Source organism: Enhydra lutris, unplaced genomic scaffold (genome assembly GCF_002288905.1).
Source record: "Enhydra lutris kenyoni isolate GAN:26980312 unplaced genomic scaffold, ASM228890v2 scaffoldscaffold9, whole genome shotgun sequence".
NCBI classification, from domain to species: domain Eukaryota; kingdom Metazoa; phylum Chordata; class Mammalia; order Carnivora; family Mustelidae; genus Enhydra; species Enhydra lutris.
Genome location: NW_019154093.1, coordinates 16,929,826 through 16,946,309, shown reverse-complemented (window position 1 = coordinate 16,946,309; position 16,484 = coordinate 16,929,826). Strand labels below are relative to the sequence as shown.

The window sequence follows — 16,484 nt, the reverse complement described above, 5'->3', positions numbered from 1 at the left end:
TGTCTCCAGAGTAGATCACATAATGGGTCACAAATCAGGTCTCAACAAATACCAAAAGACTGAGATTATTCCCTACATATTTTCATACCACAATGCTTTGAAACTGGAACTTAACAACAAGGAAAATTTGGAAGGAATGCACACACTTGGAGGTTAAAAAAAAAAAAAAAGAATCCTGTTAAAGAATGAATGGGTCAACCAGGAAATTAAAGAGGAACTTAAACAATTCATGCAAACCAATGAAAATAAAAACACATTGGTTCAACGCCTATGGGATACTGCAAAGGTGGTCATTAGAGGTAAGTACATAGCCATCCAAGCCTCTCTCAAAAATTAGAAAAATCCCAAATGCACAAGGTGACCTTTATACTTAAAGGATCTGGAGAAAGAACAGCCAATAAAGCCTAAACCAAGCAGGAGAAGAGAAATAATGAATATTAGAGCAGAAATCAATGAAATAGAAACTAGAAGAACAGTAGAACAGATTGATGAAACTAGAAGTAGGTTCTCTGAAAGAATTAAGAAGATCGATAAACCTCTGGCCAGACCTATCCAAAAGTAAAGAGAAAGGACCCAAACCAATCAAATCATGAATGAAAGGGGAGAAATCACGACCAATACCAAGGAAATAGAGACAATTATTAAAACTTATTACCAGCAGCTATATCCCAACAAACTAGGCAATCCAGAAGAATTGGATGCATTCCTGGATACTTATAAACTACCAAGACTGAAACAGGAAGAAATAGACCATCTGAACAGACCAATAACCAGCAAGGAAATTGAAGCAGTAATCAAAAATCACCCCATCTCTCTCTGCCTGCCTCTCTACCTACTTGTAATCTCTGTCTGTCAAATAAATAAAATCTTTAAAAAAAAAAAGTCACTCCAGAAAACAAGAGTCCAGGGCCAGGGGAATTCTACCAAATATTTAAAGAAGAAATCGTACCTATTCTACTAAAGCTGTTCCAAACAATCCAAAGAATAGAAATGAATGGAAAACTTCCAAACTCATTCTATGAGGCCAGCATTACCCTGATCTCAAAACCAGACAAAGACCCCATCAAGAAGGAGAATTACAGGCCAATATCCCCGATAAACAAGGATGCCAAAATACTCAACAAGATCCTAGCCAATAGGATCCAACAATACATTAAAAGGGTTATTCACCAGGAACAGGTGGGATTTATTCCTGGGATACAAGGGTGGTTCAACATTTGTAAGTCAATCAACGTAATAGATCACATTAGCAAAAGAAGAGAGGAGACCCTCATGATCCTCTCAATTGTTGCAGAAAAAGCATTTGGCAAAATACACATCCTTTCCTGATTAAAACTCTTCAAAATATAGGGATAGAGGGAACATACCTGAATATCAGAAAAGCCATCTATGAAAAGTCCACAGAGAATAACATTCTCAATGGGTAAAAACTGAGAGCTTTTCCCTTAAGGTCAGAAGGCAACAGGGATTCCCACTCTCACCACGTTTGTTCAACATAATATTAGAAGTCCTAGCCTCAGCAATCAGACAACAAAAAGAAATAAAATGCATTCACATTGGCAAAGAAGAAATCAAACTCTCTCTTTGCAGATGACATGGTAATTTATGTCGAAAACACAAAAGACTCCAACCCCAAATTACTAAAACTCATACAACAATTCAGCGACGTGATAAGATACAAAATCAATGCACAGAAATCAGTTGCATTTCTATACACTAACAATGTGACCAAAGAAAGAGAAATTAAGGAATCAATTCCATCTATAATAGCATCAAAAACTATAAGATATCTAGAAATAAACCTAACCAAAGATGTAAAGGATTTATACTCTAGAAACTATAGGACACTTATGTAGGAGATTGAGGAAGACACAAAGAGATGGAAAAACATTCCATACTCATGGACTGGAAGAATAAACATGGTGAAAATGTCTACATTGCCCAGAGAAATCTACACTTTCAAGGAAATCCCTGTCAAAATACCATCAACATTTCTCACCGAGCTGGAACAAGCAATCCCAAAATTTGTATGGGACCAGAAAAGACCCTGAATCACCGGGAGATTGTTGAAAAAGAAAACCAAAGCTGGGTCCATCACAATTCCTGACTTCAAGCTACATTACAAAGCTGTGATCATCAAGATAGCATGGTATTGGCACAAAAACAGACACATAGATCAATGGAACAAAATAGAGACCCCAGAAACAGACCCTCAACTCTTTGGTCAAGTAATCTTTGACAAATCAGGAAAGAATATCTAATGGAAAAAAGACAGTCAGTTCAATACATGGTGATGGGAAAATTAGACAACCACATGCAGAAGAATGAAACTGGACCATTCTCTTACACCATACACATCTAAATGGATGAAAGACCTAAATGTGAGACAGGAATCCATCAAAATCCTAGAGGAGAACATAGGTAGCAACCTCTTTGACACTGGCCACAGCGACTTCTTTCAAGACAAGTCTGTAAAGGCAAGGGAAACAAAAGCAAAAATGAACTTTGGGGACTTCATCAAGATAAAAAGCTTTTTCACAGCAAAGGAAACAGTCAACAAACCTAAGACGCAACCCACGGAATGGGAAAAGATATTTGCAAATGACATAAGAGACAAAGGGCTGATATCCAAGATCTATAAAGAACTTATCAAACTCAACACCTCCAAAAAACAAGAAATCCAGTCAAGAAATGGGCAGAAGACATGAGCAGACTCTTCTCCAAAGAAGACATACAAAAGGCTAACAGACACATGAGAAAATGTTCAACATCACGAGCCATCAGGGAAATACAAATTGAAACCACAATAAGATACAACCTTACACCAGTTAGAATGGCAAAGGATGAATAAGACAGGAAACAACAAATGTTGGAGAAATGTTGGTGAAAGGGGAAGCCTCTTACACTGTTGGTGGGAATGCAAACTGATACAGCCACTCTGGAAAACAGCATGGGGGTTCCTTAAGACATTAAAAATAGATCTACCTACCCTATGACCCAGTAATTGCACTACTAGGTATTTGCCCCAAAGATACAGATGTAGTGAAAAGAAGGGACACATGCACCCCAATGTTCATAGCAGCAATGTCCACAATAGCCAAACTGTGGAAGGAGTTGAGATGTCCTTCAGCAGGTGAATGGATAAAGAAGATGTGGTCCATATACACAATGGAATATTATACAGCCATCAGAAAGGATGAATACCCATCATTTGCATCAGCATGGATGGATCTGGAGGGGATTATGCTAAGTGAAATAAGTCAAGCAGAGAAAGACAATTATCATATAGTTTGATTTGTATGTGGAAGTTAAGGAATAGTTTGGAGGACCCAGAGGGGAAGGGAGAGAAAACTGAATGGAAAGAAATCAGAGAAGGAAATAAACCATGAGAACCTCTGGACTCTGGGAAACAAACTGAAGGTTACAGAAGGGAGGGCGGTGGGGGGATGCGGTAACCGGGTGACGGATATTAAGGAGGGTGTGTGTGTGGTGATGATCACTGGGGGTTATATGCAACTAATGAATCATTGAACACTACATCAAAAACTAATGATGTACTGTATGTTGGCTAAGTGAACATAATAAAAACAAAATAAAATAAAATCTAGTTTGTCTGATATAAGTATGATGATTCCAGCTTTCTTTTGATGTCTATTAACATGATAAATGGTTCCCCATTCCCCTCGCTTTCAATTTGGAGGTGTCTTTGTGTCTAAAATGAGTCTCCTGTAAGCAGCATATTAATGGGGTTTTTAAAAAAAATCCAGTCTGATACACTATGTCTTTTGATTGGAGCATTTAGTGCATTTACATTCAAAGCAATTATTGATGAGTATGAATTTATTGTCATTGCATTACCTGTAAAGTCACTGTTCCTGTAAATTACCTCTGTTCCTTTCTAGGTTGTTGTTGTTGTTGTTGTTGTTGTTGTTGTTGTTGTTGTTGTTGTTTTGATTGTGGCCTCTCCTTCCTGCTCGAAGGGTCCTCCTTCATAAGTCTTGCAGGCCTGGGTTTGTATTTACAACTTCTTTTGTCTTGGAAACTCTTTATCTCTCCTCTATTCTGAATGACAGCCTTGCTGGCTAAGATATTCTTGGCTGCATCTTTTCCCCCTTTGGCACATTCACTATATGATGCCACTCTCTTCCCGCTTGCCAGATTTCTGTGGACAACTCTGCTGCTAACCTTACATGTCTACCCTTGTAGGGACCTTTTGTCCCTAGCTGCTTTCAGAATTCTCTCTTTATCTTGCATTTTGCAAGTTTCATAGTGATATATCTTGGGGTTGACCTGTTTTTGTTGATTCTGAAGGTAGTTCTCCATGCTTCTTGGACTTGAATGCCTATTTCCTTCCCCAGATTAGGAAGTTTGTAGCTGTACATTGTTGAAATTAGCCTTCTGACCCTTTTTCCTGCTCTTTTCTTCTGTGACTCCTATGATATGGATATCATTGTGCTTGACGGAATTGCGGATTTCAATGTCTACTTCCATGATCTAGTAGTTTTCTTTCTCTCTTCTTTCCAGCTTCATTATTTTCCATAATTTTATCTTCTATCTCATCTATTCATTCCTCTACTTCTTCTTTGTTGTGATTGCATACAGTGGGTTTTGCATCTCATTTATAGCATATTTTAATTTCAGCCTAACTAGGTTTTAGATTTTCTACCTCTGCAGCAAGGGTTCCTCTGGTGTCTTCTACTTCTTTTTATTTTTTTTTTAAGATTTTATTTATTTGTCAGAAAGAGAGAGTGAGCACAAGCAGGGGGAGTGGCAGGCAAAGGGAGAAGCAGGCTCCCCACTGACCAAGGAGTCCAATATGAGACTCCATCCCAGGACCCTGGGATCATGACATGAGCTGATGGCAGATGCTTAACTGACTGAGTCATCCAGGTGTTCCTCTCTGGTGTCTTCTATGCTTCTTTCAGCTTGAAAGAAGCTAGCATTTTAATGATTATTGCTCTAAATTCTTGTTCAGATATATTGCTTTTATCTGTTTTGAGAAAATCCCTAGATGTGATTTCCTCTAGACCTTTCTTTTGGGGAGAATTCCTCTGCCTTCTCATTTTGTATGTTTCCTGTTCCTCAGATTAATGCTACATTAAGAAGTGTCATACACTGTTGAGGACATGGTGCTTCAGGAAGTGCTCCCGGTGTAAGTTATGTTCACTATGCTGTTGTAGTTTGGCTGCTCTTTACCACAGGTCAGTCCTCTGCAGAGCTGCACCTTCCTTGTGGTGGGGAGCATTTGCACTTTAACTAGGTGTGCTTTGATTTGTTTGTTAAAATAATTCTGGAGAAAAAGAAAGGACAAAGAAAGAGAAAGAAAAGGAAAAGAAATGAAAATGAACAAACAAAAAAACTATAAGGCTGTTCTGAAAGAAAACGAAAGGAAAAAGAAAAAGAATAAAAGAAAACCTGATCCAAAAAAAGAGAAAAGGAAATGAAAAAACGAATAGAAGTCTAATTTGAAAGGTTGGGAAAACAGACAAAAAGAGAAAACGAAATAAAAATGGAAAGAAAGAAAGCCTGGTACTATTTCCACCAGAACTGTACCGATGGTTTGGAGCACTCTATAGACTTGACACGTGCAGGAGACCTTGGTTGATTTTCTGAGGGAGAGACCCACTGTGTTGGCTCACAGTCAGACTTGCCCTAGTAAAGATGCCCGAGCCAGGCATAGGGTGGAAGGGTTTAGCGCAAGCAGCTCCTGCCTCCACGGGGAGCACTGTGTTTTTCTCTGATATCTGGCCACCTCGGTTAGCTAGGGGTGGGGTGATATTGATGCCACCCCACTCTTGTCTGTGGAAGGGGATCTCAAACCTGTTGCTATTCAGGAAACCCTCACAGAAAAGTGAATAATCTCCTATCCTGTGTCCCAAGCTCCCATCAGATCCCTGCCCTCACCCTGTCTCTGTCCAAGTGGTTGACACACCCACTGCCACACTTCTGTGTTTTATCTATGGTACCTGGCTGGGATTCAAACCTCCAAATGCCAAAGGATATGGTGCAGCCTGGACACACTCCCTTACCACTGAGAGCCTCACAAAGCTCTCAGTGAGAATATTTTTTAACATCCTTTTTTTTTTTTTTTTTTTTTTTTAGGATTGTGTGGGGAGAACACATAAAGTTCCTTATTCAATGTCTAGAATATAGTAAGTGCTTACTAAATGCTATCTATTACCAATCATTATGCACCCGGTTCTGAGAGGAAACTGAGGACTCAGGAGGCAAACATGGAGTTACACCCAGAATTGCAACCCAGGCTGTCCCACTTCCAATCTTTCTCCACAACTGCCCATCATGTGCTAGGTACAAAGCTGGTACTGATCCAAGCAAGGGAAGGAGTCAGGCTCCAGAGTCCCTGGGCCTGGGCCAGAAAGGGGTGGTAAGTAAGCATAGAAATGGAGGAAAGTTGAGAGGTTAACAAGGTTACACACACTTGGGTTTGGACAGGAGCCCAGGACTTAGAGATAAATGGAGAGAACTGTGGCCCTATGGGTTATGTAATAATTCTCCTGTCACAAGGTCAGCCACAGGAGGAAGGTGTAGGAATAACAAGGTAGATGGAGAGGAACATGGCAGGAGGAAAATCTGCCTTCCAAAGAACTCCCGACAAAAACATCTTGTTTTCCTTTCAGAGTAATGGGCTTGGAGTCAATTTGGGGGAAGAGAATCAGGAATGAAGTGAGGCTGAGAGACTTACTTGTCCTCCTCAGATGTGCTTTCATATGGTCTCCATGAGTCTTCAGTGCCCATCTCATTCCCTAGCACTCATCACCTGGTGAATTCCTATTCACCCTTCAGGGCCCCTTTCATGTTTTTAGTTGTCTCCTTCCTGGGTGGACCCACCCCCTTATTCATTCTTTCAGTACAGGCCTTATCATGTTTTCCTGTACTACGTTCGTTTTCTGCCTTTATCTCTCAGACTGTGAGCTGAGGAAACATTTGCTAAGTGCATGTGTGACTGAATGAGCATTCCTTGGGAAAGGGATGATTACCCCCCCTTACAGTAGGAGAACCTGAGGCACAGAGAGTATGACTGGCTGGTTTCATATGTAATGAGCGAGCCCTGGATTGGGCCTCCTGAGTGTGAGGCCAGTGCTCTGCCTGCTGGCACAGTCATCCCAGAACATCACTGAATGATGGGCTGGGACAAGCATGGGGAACAACACAGAGGCAGCTGAGGCAGACAGTTTGGAGACCCCTGATTCTAATCACAGCTGACACTCTCAATGGTGGTTTTCCTGTGGTCTCATCGTGTTAGCTCTCTGTAAGTGTTTTCCTCTCACAAATGGGATAATAATCAAACCAAACCCACTTCCTGAGCATTTGGTAAACTAGACTGTGAAGTTTTTGCTGTCAGGATTTATGTCTGTTGTCAGGATTCATGTTTTCTGGCAGCTGTGTCCCAGCATATAGCACCTGCCTGGCACAGAGTAGGTGCCCCTGAAATGTTTGTTGAATAAATAGGGAGAAGAGCAAGTGGGAACGTGCCCAGCCATTATCACTGTCTGCTGACAAAGCTTTCCTCCCACAGTTTCCCATTAACATCCTCACAGTTAATGAACTTTAGAAGTCTAGTCTAAGCCCCGCCCTCACCCTTCACCCTCCCTCCAGGTGGGCAGGGCCATCCTCCCCTGACTGTCTGGGCTGGGATGCTCAGGGAAGGTCAGCAACAGTCAGGGACAGTCAGGGAAAGTCAGCGATCCAGCAGCCCCTGCACCATGAGTATCTCTGTGCTGAGTGTCATCAATCCCCTGAGCGGTGTCCCTGGGCTCCTGAAAGTGGCCTCCGTGCTAGGGCTGGTTCTGCTGCTGCTCAAGGCAGCACAGCTATACCTGCACAGGCAGTGGCTGCTCAGAGCAGTCCAGGAGTTCCCGTCCTCTCCTTCCCACTGGCTCTTCGGGCACAGGCATGAGGTAGGAAGGGGCTGGACTGGGGATGGAAGGGTAAGGTCGGCTGGGGAAGGCAGCAACCACCCACCCAGCACTAGCTGTGTGCCAGCACTGGCTTGGTGTGAGGGCTGCCCATGGCAAAGGGAAAACCCACATGTGGAGGGGCTCACCAAGGGTTTATGGTTTCAACAAATGGTCAAAGTCCATTGCGGAGTTGTAGTCAACAGACCCAAGTAACCCAATAGCATTTTGGTAAATGATGACTTGATGAATGAACAAATGCATGAGGAAGGGATTCTAACGGCCAATTCAGAGTGTCCAAATCTTCCCCCAAAACTTGGGCTTCCCTCCATCATAACATTAATTATCCTCTAGTGTCATGGCCTCTTAATCTGTTGTCATCAAAGTAGTATTAATACACAAATTTAAATTTTGAAATACAATCTACTTTATGCTCCAAATAAAATTGTATGGCACAATTGCTTACCATGTGATAAAAGTTGTCATAAGTTTATCATGCAAATGTTGGCTTCCAGTAGTTTTGTACACCATGGAGTTAATCCCTGACAAGTTTCTGTAGGCTGTTGATTGTGAAGGCCACTAATGCACTCGACAATGGGACATAACCTAGCTTAGGATAAACCTTGGACAGCCAGGAAAGTCTGGATCAGAGCCAAAGTCATAAGAAACAATTCTGAACACTTAGTTTGCTGATGGATCCAGAACTCTCTTCTTATGCCCATCCTGCCCTTACCCCTGGATCTAGCCACGGAACCAGAAGAAAGGTTTTATTGCTTTCCTTTCTTTCTTTCTTTCTTTCTTTCTTTCTTTCTTTCTTTCTTTCTTTCTTTCTTTTTTTTTTAAGATTTTATTTATTTATTTGACAGACAGAGATCACAAGTAGGCAGAGAGGCAGGCAGAGAGAGAGGAGGAAGCAGGCTCCCCGCAGAGCAGAGAGCCCGATGCGGGGCTCGATCCCAAGACCTTGAGATCATGACCTGAGCCGAAGGCAGAGGCTTTAACCCACTGAGCCACCCAGGCGCCCTATTGATTTCTCTTTCTTTTGGTGACAGTTGCAAAAAGAAGAGCACCTGCAACTGCTACTGAAATGGGTAGAGAAATTTCCATGTGCCTGTCCTCGCTGGCTATGGGGCACAGAAATGGAGGTGGTGATCTACGACCCTGACTACATGAAGCTGATCCTGGCACGATCTGGTGAGAGGACACCCGCATGCCTGTTGAAGCAGCTCTTCCCTCTTGGATACATGCCCAGGGGTCTGTGAACTTGCACAAGACACTGGAGGCTCAGCTATCAATACATGACTCTCTACCTATGACCCTCCCAGCATACAAGCCAGCAGAAGGCCAGATATTATTTAAATTGAATGTGGAAACAGCTGTGTTGGGCTGCTTTTTTCCTTTTCTATTCCTTTCTCTTATCCTTTCTGTTGTGCACTGTTCATTCTGTTCTTCTCCCCTTCTTTCCTTCCTTCCTTTCTCTCCTCCTTCCTTCCTCCCTTCCTCCTTTCTGCCTGGCTGTTGCCGTCTTTCCTTCCTTTCTTAACCAAATTGAGACCATTCCATATCTGAAAGACAATTTCTTATACAAGATAACTTCAGTTTGGTACTTTTAAGTGTTCTCTATGATGGGTAATGGTATGGCTGAGTCACCACGATTCCTCAAAATACCTGAGACTCTGTCTTTTCACTGGCACTAAAACAGAGCCCTTGTTTCTTCTGAATATACCTACCTGATCCAGTGGGGCTCTGCAGGGGGACTTTGAGTCTGCCTTCCCGAGCCTTCAGTGACTATCAGGAAAGAAAGAGAGTTCGCGTTGGAAGCAAGTAGGAGGTGCCTTGACACTAACTGCCAGCTAACAATCATCGGAGAGGGATGGGGGACAATGGTCTGAAACATAGCTACCTCCGGGGGACAGCATGCCTATGTTGGTCACCTTCAGTTTCCTGTAATGCCCTTCTTACTTTCAGACCCAAAGTCTGATGATTCCTACAGATTCCTAGCTCCCTGGCTAGGTAAGTACATTTAATTATGACTGTGGTTTACCTTCTGCTTAGGTTTACCAACACCTATCCATTTGACCCAGATTAAATAAGAGGTGACCAGCACCACAGTCACTTCACTTAACTCTGAGTTGAGTCTCCATTCTCTTCTTCTAATAAAAACCTCACCCCTTCCTGATGGTGGGGGAGACCTCCTGATTCTCCGTTTATCCCACATCCCTTCTGAGTCCTCGCCAATGATCTCAGCCCAACTTTTCACTAAAGTCCTTCTATAAACCAGCCTTAGCTCTGTTTCAGGCTTGATTTTTGCAGCTGTCATAACCACTTCCTGCGCACCAGGCTTCAGAAAGTCCCCTTCCTGACATGCACCGTCCTTTCCTGCCTTGCCCAGGATGCCCTTCTTCTGACACCCTGGGTTCCTCCCCAGTTGTCCCCAGACAACTCTTGGGAGGTTCCTCCCCACCACACACACCCATTGTGGTCCAGGGTATGGTTTGCTCCTGTTGAATGGGCAGACGTGGTTCCAGCACCGGAGAATGCTGACCCCAGCCTTCCACTATGACATCCTGAAGCCCTATGTGGGGCTCATGGCCGACTCTGTCCAAGTGATGCTGGTAAGTTCAAACCCTGCCCACCTGCACACTCACACCCACAGCACAATTCACAAAGTCCACTCTCAGACAGCTGTGTCCTTCAGACATCCATTAGACATGGCCCCCAGATTCACCCACTTATACCATATTATGAGACAGGTCCCCCTGAGGATAGATGGAATAGGAAAGGACCCAGGCACCTATTTTCTCCACTCTTTGCTCATTGCCCATAGGAGAGTCAGTCATGGTGGATAAAAGGTCCCTTCTCCTCCTGCTTTCATGTGTTTGATTTGGGCAGGAAGAGTAGTCAATGCCCCTAGACAACAGGACAAGCTTCTCCTGGCTGGTCTGGGCAGTAGGAGCTTCAAAGGCATTGTGGACATCCCATGTGGCCACTCAGGTGGGCTCTGGGCTGGGGCTGAAGGCTTCTGATGGGTTTTAGATGCTCTGCGGAGGGAAATGGAGACCAGGTCTCTATCCCCAAAGCTGGGTCCTGCCATAACATCAACTCTGAGCATGACTCTATTTCTCATTCACTGTGCTCAACTGACATTTGTTGCAAAAGGGGAACTGAAGTCCCTGATATCCCTTCTTTAGAAACCCCAGTCTTAGCCCTTTGACCTTTCCTTTGCCTTGACTCTTGCTCCCTAAATTGGGACTTCACCTGTTTTTCATGTGTAGTTCAACCCCAAGACACAAATGTTTACCCTGAGTCCCCTGAAAAACAATGTTTTCTGATCTGCTAAAAGGCGATTATTACCAAACTTCTTCCTAAGTCAGATGGTAAGAGATCATGATTAATTAAATGAAAATTAACTAACAACTTTCTCAGAGTATATTCTGAGAAAATACTCACCGCATTACAAACAAATGGCTATATGGTCCTAAACTGATGAAACACAACTGCTTTAGAAAGTGAGGGCATCTTTCAGAATATTTGGAGAGGCAGAGAGAGAGTCTAGCCTTGTTAGCATGGGTCTTTTAAAGGAGTAGAGAAAGGCATATGTGTCCCTCTACCACAGGACAAATGGGAGGAGCTCCTCAGCCAGAACTCATCTCTGGAGATCTTTGGACACATCTCCTTGATGACGTTGGACACCATTATGAAGTGTGCCTTCAGTGACCAGGCCAACCACCAGACAGAAAGGTTAGTGAAATCCTTATTAGGTGCAGGGTCCTATTTCTTACCAACTTGGGTGAACGTATCTGAGAGGCAGTTAGGACAGCTCCGATGTTTACCAGCCCAAAGAGTCACGTTCTGCAGAGAACCCCTGGCCCCAGTTAAATTCAGCCCGCAACAACCCTTCATTAGGCACAGACCCTGCTCTCTGCCACAGGAAGAAACCTGGATGCCCATGTCCCTCATAAAGGGCTAAGAGTCTCGAGGGTATAAGAACAACATGACAAATGCCGAGAGTTGCCTGTCCCATTGATTGTGGAATGCTCCATACACAGGCCCACTACACTCCAGGTCACATGCCTCCTTCCATCCAGTCCATTCTGCATCCTCCCCTTTCAGGAACTCCCAGTCCTACCTTCAAGCAATTTGGGACCTGAACAACCTGGTGTTTTCTCGGATGATGAATGTTTTCTACTGGAAAGACATCATCTACAGGATGACCCCTGAAGGCCGCTGGAACCACCGGGCCTGCCAGCTTGCCCATCAACACACAGGTTGTATCTGCCCTCTGGGAAGCTCCCCTCCTTCACCAGGCACATCCCAAAGGGTCTGGCCCTGACCCTCAGGCTGAGTCCTGCCCCGGGCTGCCCTTCCAGGACCTGGGAAACACCCACCTGGGTACTCCTCTGGTGCAGGTGTTAGGGTGCCAGGTGCTATGCAAGCAGCTACATGTGTCACCCCACGGGTGAAGGTTGAATGAGAGCCCCTGCCAGCAGCATTCAAGCAGAGCCTCCTTGGGCTGTGCTGCTGAGGGGAGTGACGACCTGAAGCACTTGGTGCTAGAGGTCCCACCCCAACAAACACACCCACTCCCATAACTCCTCCTGATCCACCTGGCACCCTGACTGGGGCTACTGTGAGTTTCTGTGTCTGGGCACCCAGAGCGTTCAGCTCTGCCTGGGAACACTGTTCTGGATAGACCGAGTGATCAAGCTGAGGAAGGCTCAGCTGCAGGAGGAGGGAAACCTGGAGAAGGTCAGGAGCAAGAGGCACTTGGACTTCCTAGACATCCTCCTCTTTGCCCAAGTGAGTGTGGCAGGGAAGGCCTGAGGCTTGTCCCACGAGTGTGAAGGAGGGGGGCAAACTCAAACCTGCCCTTGCTCTGTGTCTTCCCAGATGCAGAACAGGAGCAGCCTTTCTGACAAAGATCTCCGTGCGGAAGTGGACACCTTCATGTTTGAGGGCCATGACACCACAGCCAGCGGCATCTCCTGGATCCTCTATGCTTTGGCCACACACCCAGAGCATCAGCAGAAATGCCGGAAGGAGATCCAGAACCTCCTGGGGGGTGGTGTCTCCATTACCTGGTGAGTGCTCATGAGATGGGAGGCCCTTCCTTTTCAAGTAGAGAATTCCCTGGCTGCCAGGGCCTTGCCCACCCTTCAGGATAGCTTTGTTTTAGGGACCACCTGAACCAGATGCCCTACACCACCATGTGCATCAAGGAGGCACTGCGACTCTATCCGCCAGTTCTAGGTGTTGGCAGAGAGCTCAGCAAGCCCATCACCTTCCCTGATGGACGCTCCTTACCCAAAGGTGTGAACTTCCCCATTCTCACTCATAAACTGTCAGCAGGAATGCATGAGAGACCAGAAATCCACACGTACACCACATTAGTGCATGTCTTTGAGACACCTTTCCCCCTCAGGAAAACCAGTATTTCATTTGTTGTTCAGATGAGGTATATGGTGTTCTTTGCACAGAGCTTACATCCAAGAAATAAAAACCCGATAGTCTCTGAATGTGGTTTTGTGTTTTGCCCTAATATTCTCATTCCTTGAGATATGAGTGCTTGAGAGAAAATCAGATGGGACCGGGGGAGATGTGGTCTTTCCTTATAGGGTCTCGGCTAATGAGAGAGATCAGAGAATTCACCATCATGGCTCAGATGGTCCAGTCTCCAAGGAGCCCTCAGGATGATGGCAGAGAGTAGCTGATGACCAGATCTCAGATCCCTGCCATAGCTGGAGGCCACTGTTCGTCTCCTCTCTGCTCTGAATCCCAGCCCTGACACATCCTAGCTCGGTGGTCAGAGGCAAGTTGCTCAGTTTCTCTGAGAATCAGGTGCCTCATGGGAATGATGGAGATGTGAGCCTTCATTGGAAGGTTATTGTGAGGATGTAAGTGTTCATGGATATTTCCAAGAGGTCACGGATGGTAGTTGATAAATGTGAGTTGTCCCTTGAGTTGCTCCAAAAAGTAAGCCTCCAGTCCCTTCCTGCTTCTCAGCCTGGTCATGGTTAATCTTCTAATCTGTGCACACATGCACACCTGTTGTGCCATGTCTGCCCCATCTCTCCTGCAACGCTATCATTCCATTCACAGTGATGAGGAATGGCTCTCAATGTTGCTGCCAAGCTCTGTGTGTGGGTGCAGCTGGGCCCCACAAGCATGTATGTCTAGCCTTCTCTCTTCTGGTCCCCAGGTTTCTTGGTGACGCTCTCCTTTTATGCCCTTCACCACAACCCAAAGGTGTGGCCAAACCCAGAGGTATGATGACCTTGGGCAGAAGAGGTGGGATGACCTCTCCAGATCAAACCCTCTTCTTGGCCCACCTCTGTCAAGGGTGTATGCTGTCCCTTGGATGGTTGGAAGGAAGGTCTTGACCACACCTGTCCTGGCCCTGGTGCTCCCTCTGCAGGTGTTTGACCCTTCCCGGTTTGCACCAGGCTCCTCTCGACACAGCCATGCTTTCCTGCCCTTCTCAGGAGGATCAAGGTGAGGCACTTGTACCAGAATGGGAGGAGGCAGGGGCTATTTTGGGGGTACATACTTGATGTTTGTGACTTGCTACATTGATGTGGGTTTCTGTAGATATGTCCTGGCATGTTGGAGTGCTGAGAAAGAGGTATGTGTCTCTACGCAAAGAAAGTTGGTAATCACTGAATGCCATGGAGACTTTGACCCATTGCTCTTACCCAATCTCCAGCCACAATTCAGTGTCAGCGGGTATTCCACAGCTCAGGGTATTCTTGTGAGTTCTTCATTTTGTGAGTATGACTTTACAGAATTAGATTTTCTCACATGTAATTTTCAAGTGTTGTCAAAGTCAAAGACAGGATGGACACAAAAGTTTTCGTTGCACACAATCTCAAACCAGCCTTTTCTACTCAACTCCCCATTCTGCCTCCACACTGCACCATTGACTACATTCCATGTTTCCATACTCAGCATCCTGCATGCCTCAAATATTTCAGCCATACACAGGAAAGGTTCCTCTGTCTCTTAAGTGCTTCATAAAGTACTCGACTAATCTGTGTTGTTGCTATATTTTCTTCAACCAAATGAATTATTGACTCTATAGTAATGGTCATGTACACTTGACAATTTTCCCAGTTGTCCAATCAGTACATATGATCTGGGCTCTATATACTTTAATATTACACTTAGAGTCCAGACATCCAAATGGGCAAATATATAAAAATGAGGACCTTTAATTGCTTTTGGAAGAAAATACAATCTGTTGTATATATATGATACATGGCATTTGAACATTATCTGGTGTGTAAAATGTAAAGCACACGTGAAGTAGCAGTTCAGTGGGATGACTATTGTCCAGTGTGGCTGCTGTGAAATCCTCCAGTGCTGCTGAAACTGTCCTATAAATAGTAACTGCAGGAAACTTTGTAAGCAGTTCTTAGAAAAATGTATTTTTCCAAACACAGAAATCTGTCAGTCCTTCACATACAGAGTGAACCCACTTTCACACCACATCTTTACGCAAATTGTGCTTCCAGATACTGGCTCCAGGATTTGTTTCTCCCTGGGATTGAGTCCTTCCTCCTAGACATTGGTGCAAGTCATGTGGCTGCCAGTAGAGAGAGGAGAGGGGTAGACAGCTCAGTTCCTAGCTCAGAATTAATGGTTACTCATATTTTATTCCATTCAAGGTGGGTTTCTTTTTCAGTTCAATAGACATCATTCAGTTTTAATACTGTCTATTAACCCTGTCTCTGTGTGCCAAGTCCTCTGCTATGAGATGGCATAGTGCCCTTGCCTCCAGGAGTTCACAGTCAAGAAATAAATGCCTCCACTCAAAAGAGACTTCCTTCCTTCCTTCCTTAATTTATTTCTCTCTCTCTTTCCTTTCTCATTTTTTCTTTCCTTCTTTTATTCTTTCTTCCTTCTTCCCACCCTCTCTCCATCCCTCCCTCCCTCTCTCCCTTCTTCCTTCCTTCCTTCCTTTCTTCCTTCCTCCCACCGTTCCTCTCTCCCTCCTTTTCTTCCTTTCTTTTTTACGTGCACTCACTCATTTACTAATTGACTCCACTGTAGGAAACTCTATGTTCCTGGCACTATCCAAAATGGAAAATGATGTGTCCTTGACTAATGTATTAGGGTGATGTCAGGGTCCAGGAATGAAGAGCACAGTGGGCAGAGGTGGGGGTGAGGGCAAGCTGGCATTGCCCTTAGCCTTGAGCATGTAGCAGGCAGAGGTGGAGGGAGAGCATTCCTTGGGATCTCCTCAGCAGGAGCTGAGTTGGGAGGAGGAGGAGTTGAGCAGGTGACAAGTGAGTGAGCCAACAACCCAGAGAGGACTTTGATGTCAGCTGAGGCATGTGGACATGTTGTACCTGTGATGAAGGGCAAGGGAGGCTCTGAGCTTGGCTGGGGCTTCACAGGAAGGAAGTGAAGGTTGGGAGCAGAAAAGTCTGGGTGAGGAGGTAGAGGGATGGCAAGCAGAGACATTTCTGCAGTAGAATTGGAAGACTACAGCAGCTGGTTGACTGAGGGGCTGAGGGGGAGGCAGGAGTCTGGACCCAACCTGGCAGGTGATGGTGCAGCAGGTTGAGA

The 16,484-nt window shown here is 44.9% G+C and overlaps 1 protein-coding gene across 1 annotated transcript; it reads left to right on the top strand.

Moving 5' to 3' along the window:
- Window positions 1-7,716: 7,716 nt before the first annotated feature.
- On the top strand, window positions 7,717-14,412 carry LOC111143116 (cytochrome P450 4A6-like). The gene is given in 9 exon segments (XM_022496600.1): window positions 7,717-7,919; window positions 8,969-9,110; window positions 9,885-9,929; window positions 10,404-10,531; window positions 11,533-11,657; window positions 12,610-12,716; window positions 13,041-13,226; window positions 14,116-14,180; window positions 14,332-14,412. Coding segments are annotated over 9 exon segments (1,074 nt in total). The 5' UTR covers window positions 7,717-7,724.
- Window positions 14,413-16,484: the final 2,072 nt, after the last annotated feature.